This window comes from Microcebus murinus, chromosome 1 (assembly GCF_040939455.1).
Source record: "Microcebus murinus isolate Inina chromosome 1, M.murinus_Inina_mat1.0, whole genome shotgun sequence".
Taxonomy (NCBI): Eukaryota; Metazoa; Chordata; class Mammalia; order Primates; family Cheirogaleidae; genus Microcebus; species Microcebus murinus.
In genome coordinates, this window is record NC_134104.1 from 125,256,491 (window position 1) to 125,262,490 (window position 6,000).

Below are 6,000 nucleotides of genomic sequence, written 5' to 3' on the forward strand. Positions count from 1 at the left end.
TGAAACCGGGTATTCAGCCCCGCTCTCCTCGCCGCCAGCCTCCGGACCCCAGGCACCCGGGGCTGCGAGGTGTGAGTGTAGACGCCGACCTCCGCGTCGGCCCTCGCGGAGCCGGGATACAGGACGCTCCCCGCGCGCCCTACCTGGATCCGGGGGTCCACCTCTTCTTCTTCCTCCAGCCCCTGCTCCATGCCCTCTTCCTCCTCCTCCTCCTCCAAGTCCCGGGCAGACGGCAGGAGCTCGGCCGGCTCCTCGGAGCGGCTCCGCTTCGGCGCGGCGTCCATGCGGACAGCCGGAACCCTCCGCAGCCTGGACGCTCGGCGCGCAGTGGGCCCCGCGGGGTCGCAGCCGGAGCCGCCCGGCACGCTCGGGGAGCCGCCGCGGCAGACGGCGGGAGGCGGCGCGCGCCGGTGCGGATCCCTCCGGCCGAGCGGAGGAAATGGGCGCGGCCGCCCCCTTTCTGCCGCGGCCGTCAGCGCAGCGGCGCCCGCTCCGCCCTCGGCCCGCCCGGGCCGCCCATGCCTCGGCCAGCCCCGGTTGCCCAGGCCTCCGTCACAAACCCCCAGCTCCCTGAAAATCTCTAGGGTGGTGAAATAGGAGAGTCCCCACCCCTTTGTAACTTGGCAGCCCAAAGTGGATCACAGCTGCCCGACGCGGGCCGCCTGCTTTGCGGGTAGCTTTCTCTCTTCCTCCCACCTCAGCTGCGGCAAACTGAGTGTACGGAAGGAAAGTTTGGGGTATTTCCACGCTGGTCACCTTTAGAAGCCTGTATGTACTCAGTGGCCCTGGACCAGTTCCAAGACCCGCTGAAACCTCTGTACCCAGAGCACACGTCTCCCCTTGGGTAAACCTTAGGAGTTGCATCTGCTTGGAAATGTCCCCGGAAAGGAAACTAACGTGCATGCTTGTATAGTACAAAGAGGAGAGCGCCGTGCATGGATTCCTTGTCCAAAGGCTGTGGCCCGGCCAGGCAGAGCTCCATACCCAGCACAGAGGGGTGGGATGCTCCTACCTGGATAGCCAGGAAGCGTGGAGAATCCATTGAGTGGGACTTCAAGTGGGTTGTCACTGCCTTTTCAAAGAGGTGGCAAGTGTAACCCTATTGATGAGGACACTCTGGCCAAGGATTTATGAACGAGTGAGTAGTTTCCTGCTCACCAGCAAGTAGGAAGCCAGAGTTTGCCTAGCAAGCACATCGCAAAAGGCCAAACCAAAGGGGCATGTCTGCGCTGTTATGAGATGTCAGGGCCACTGTGATGTCAGACGACTTTAGCAAAGCAGATGGGGACATTGCTACTGAGCACTGCTAATGTCTCTTTTACTGCAGAAATGCAGAACGTGTACACGTTCCGTGCAGAGACCTGTTGCCCATGGGCTCTGTGAGTTTGGAAGATAAACTTGGCTTGAGAAAGGAGCTTCTTTCTGAGAACCTATCATCAAAAGCTAAGGGGTTGCTCCTTAGGCAAGGTACTGTCCTACACATCCTGGCATGGAAGTCTGTTGTCAATGGAGATCTGTCTTCTCTCCTGGGGGCAGTGCAGGTAAATACCATGTGTGGTCTGTCACACCTGTTCATTGTTCTTTAAATTAAGGCTGAGTCAGCAATTGTGAGAGGTATTTTGATGCTGCTTGCTAAAGACATAGTTGCTTTTGGTTTTCCAGTGATAGATGAAGGCAGGAACAAGATGGCCATTAGGGTCACTGTGGGACACAAGAGCCATCGATATTCCCTGCGACTTTGAACTGAGGCTTAACTGGGCAGGTTCATCCTAGCTCTGAATTAACCGAGACAGAGGTTGAAAATGAGAAATGTGACCATGACTGTAAATATTTTTCAGCTGGCAGAACCCCATCCTCACCATTCTAAATGAAACACCCCAAAATCCATTTCTGTTTAAGTTTAGATCTAAAAGCAATAGAATGATTCAAAATGTCTCCATAGGACATGGGCAAACTGCTCTAGAACATCAGTTCAGACTTTGTTGTGTCATTTTTAGAAGACCTGGGCCAGCTATAGTGTTAATCCCAATAGTGTTTTGTTGGGGCTCAGAAACTGATACCCCAAAATATGATGCTTTGACATTGTGAACTGAAGAAGCCTCAGGATCTTTCTGGCCTTCACCTACCCACTGTCTTTCCTAAAGAAGTTGAAGAGACCAAGAATGTAACCACACCTGGACAGATCCCTTCACTGTTTTTGTTATTTTGTTTTTTAGATCTTCATTATTAAAGCCTGTACCTTTCACTGTTAAAGAGAACTATTTGCAAGTTCATCGCTATTCCTGGATCCATTCATTCTCCCTGGTGTTTTGGTTTTTTTGTTTTTTTTTTTAAGACAGAGTCACACTTTGTTGCCCAGGCTAGAGTGAGTGCTGTGGCATCAGCCTAGCTCACAGCAACCTCAATCTCCTGGACTCAAGCAATCCTGCTGCCTCAGCCTCCCAAGTAGCTGGGACTATAGGCATGTGCCACCATGCCCGGCTAATTTTTCTTTCTATATATATTAGTTGGCCAATTAATTTCTATTTATAGTAGAGACGGGTCTCGCTCTTGCTCAGGCTGGTTTCAAACTCCTGACCTCGAGCAATCCACCCGCCTCAGCCCCCAGAGTGCTAGGATTACAGGCGTGAGCCACCGCGCCCAGCCTCTCCCTAGTGTTTTTGTTTTGTTTTGTTTTTGTTTTCCCCTTTTTTGAGGGAAGATCTTGCTCTGTGTCCCAGGCTAGAGTGCAGTGGCATTATCATAGTTCACTGCAATCTCAAATTTCTGTGCTCAAGCAATCCTCCTGCCTCAGCCCACTGAGTAGCTGGGACTATAAGTTCGTGCCACCATGCTCGGCTAATTTTTCTTTTTTCTTTTTGTAAAGACAGTGTCTCACTCTTGTTCAGCTGGTCTCAAACTCCTGGCCACAAGTGATCCTCCTGCCTCATCTTCCCAAAGTGCTAGGATTTACAGGCGTGAACCACCATGCCTGCTCCCTAGTAATCTTCTATTGCCCTGCAACAGAATTCCTCTTCTCCTCCCATCCTGTTCTGCCAGGATGGTAATATAAGCTTCTGAACCCCATTGGGGGGTGGACAATCACTCTGTGATTCTCCCCATGTATATACCTTAAATATTAATAAATTTGTATTCCTTTACTCCAATTAATCTGCCTTTTGTGAGCTGCTTTTTCAGTGAACCTTGACCCTTGGCCCCAACAATTTCTAAAGTTAAAATAAGAAAAATAAATAAACCTCAATCAGTACTATGTACAGTCGCCCTCTGTATCCATGGATTCAACCAAACACAAATCGAAAATAAATTGGAAATAAATTTGGGAAAAAAAACATACAATAACAAAGAATGCAAATAAATAATACAGTATAACAATTATTTACATATAATTTACATTTACATTGTATTAGGTATTATAAGTAATCTAAAGATGATTTAAAGTATAAGAGAGGTTATGCGTAGGTTACATGCAAATACTACACAATTTTGTATAAAGGACTTGAGCATCTCGGACTTTGGTATTATGGGATCCTGGAACCAATCCTCCAGGGATACCCACGGACAACTGTATATGTTTTTTATTGGTACATATATACGCACACAAATGCATAGCAAAAGGCCTGGAAGGATTCATACCCAATAAAGAGTGGCTTGGTCTTCACCCTGTTTCCCGGCATACAAGTAAAATCCCTGGAATTTCCAACATGATGTCCTTTTGTATCCTGATGATTAACTGATAGCTTCAGGATTGTAACAGAGGGAATGGCCTGGGGGGAAAAAAAGGCAAAATATTTTCTGTCTCTTTAACACATCCAAGCACTCTTTTTGAGAACTAAAGCCTGCATCACAGCCTCAGGCCCATGGTTGGGAGGGGCAAGGTAAGTATTTTGTTATTTGTGCAACAAGAGACAGCCCAGCTGGACCTGGTAAAGGGAGGTCCTGGGAGGAGCTCACGATATGGTCTTCAATTGAAATGGCATGACCAGAATCATCAACTATAATTGAACAGCAATTGCATGAAGCTAAGAACCCATCCTTTAAAAGCTCTGTATTTCTGCTTGTTATAAGGACAATGGCATTTCAGACAGGAGTCTCCATCCTCCTCCTTTTGCTGACAATGTAATAATATGTCTCTTTTCTTCCTCCTCAAACCACTTGTCCTTGTTCTTCTGATTCAGCCGGGCTTTCGGTAACAGGATGATGCAGGTAGGTCACCAGACAGAGGAAGGCATTATTAGAGGGTTGGAACTTTCAGCCCTGCCCTGCAATCTCCAAGGAGGGGGAAAGGGCCAAATGTCAAGCTGATCACCAATGACCAATGGTTTAGTCAATTATGTCTATGTAATGAGGCCTTCCATAAAAGCCCAAAAGGACAGGGTTGGAAGAGCTTCAAAATACGTATAGGTTCCTGAGGTGATGCACCTGGGAGAGCATGGAAACTCCACCCCCCAACCCCCATACCTCATCCTATGCAGCTCTTCATCTGTATCCTTTGTAATGTTCTTTATAATAAAGCAGTAAATGGCCAGGAGCGGTGGCTCACGCCTGTAATCCTAGCACTCTGGGAGGCCGAGACGGGAGGATCCCTCAAGGTCAGGAGTTCGAAACCAGCCTAAGCAAGAGCGAGACCCCGTCTCTACTATAAATAGAAAAGAAATTAATTGGCCAACTAAAAATATATAGAAAAAATTAGTCGGGCATAGTGGCGTATGCTTGTAGTCCCAGCTACTTGGGAGGCTGAGGCAGAAGGATTGCTTGAGCCTAGGAGTTTGAGGTTGCTGTGATATAGGCTGACGCCATGGCGCTCTAGCCTGGGCAACAGAGTAAGACTGTCTCTAATAATAATAATAATAATAAAGTAGTAAATGTGTGTCTCTGAGTTCTGTGAGCCACTTTAGCAAATTAAACCCAAAGAGTGAGCCATGGGAACCCCAACTTGAAGCTAATCAGCTGGAGCTTTTGTGGGGTTTTTTGGTTTCTTTTTTTTGAGACAGAGTCTCACTCTGTTGCCCATGGCATCAACCTAGCTCACAGCAACCTCAAACTCCTGGGCTCAAGTGATCCTTCTGCCTCAGCCTCCCAAGTAGCTGGGACTACAGGCATGCGCCACCATGCCCAGCTAATATTTTCTATATATTTTAGTTGGCCAATTAATTTCTTTCTATTTATAGTAGAGACGGGGTCTTGCTCTTGCTCAGGCTAATTTCGAACTGCTGACCTTGAGCGATCCACCCACCTTGGCCTCCCAGAGTGCTAGGATTATAGGTGTGAGCCACCTCAAGAGGCCAGGCTGGAGCTTTTGGAGGCCCAGACTTAAGACTGGTCTTTGAAGGGAGTGGCAGTCTTGTGGGACTGAGCCATTACTCTGTAGGAACTGACACTGTCTCTCAGTAGAGAGCCGGAGGACACTCAGCTCATGTCTGCTGCAGAATCGATTGCTTGTGTGGAAACACCCCCAATACATTTGGTCACAGAAATCTTCTGTCTGGTGATTGTTGTGTTGGTGTGAGAACAGAGGAAAAGCATGGCTTGAGTATTTCCTAAGCATCCTGGGAGGGGGGGGGGCAGGGAGGGGCCCAGGATTGGCTGACATGTGGGAGGGGATGTCAAAGGAAATAGTTTCTCAGTAAGATTTGCATTTCTCACAAGGAGGATGTATTTACAATTATTTATGGAATCTTTTCCCGAGTCCCAATACTGATAAAGCATATGTGTGGAACTTAAAGGTAAATTTAAAATTATAAGCCTGAGAAACATATCAAGACCCTTATTCTACGAAAGAAAGAAAGAAAAGGAAGAGAAAGAAAAAAAGAACAGAACAGAAAAATTAGCCAGACGTGGTGGCGCATGCCTGTAGTCACAGCTACTGGGGAGGCTGAGGCAGGAGGATCACTTGAGCCCCGGTATTTGAGGTTGCAGTAACTATGATGATGCCACTGCACTGTAGCCAGGGCGACAGAGCAAGAGCCTATCTCAAAAAATAAATAAATAAAAAGTTAATAT

General features: G+C 47.8%; 1 protein-coding gene across 1 annotated transcript in view; it reads right to left on the reverse strand.

Annotated features, from left to right (window-relative positions):
* SH3BP5 (SH3 domain binding protein 5) overlaps positions 1-543 on the reverse strand; it is a 75,114-nt gene extending 74,571 nt beyond the window's left edge. Inside the window, exon 1 of the mRNA XM_012766928.3 lies at positions 144-543. Within this exon, the coding sequence (XP_012622382.1) occupies positions 144-284 (141 nt within the window). The 5' untranslated portion in view covers positions 285-543. The remainder of the gene's footprint in view (positions 1-143) is intronic.
* Between the last annotated feature and the right edge of the window lie 5,457 nt (positions 544-6,000).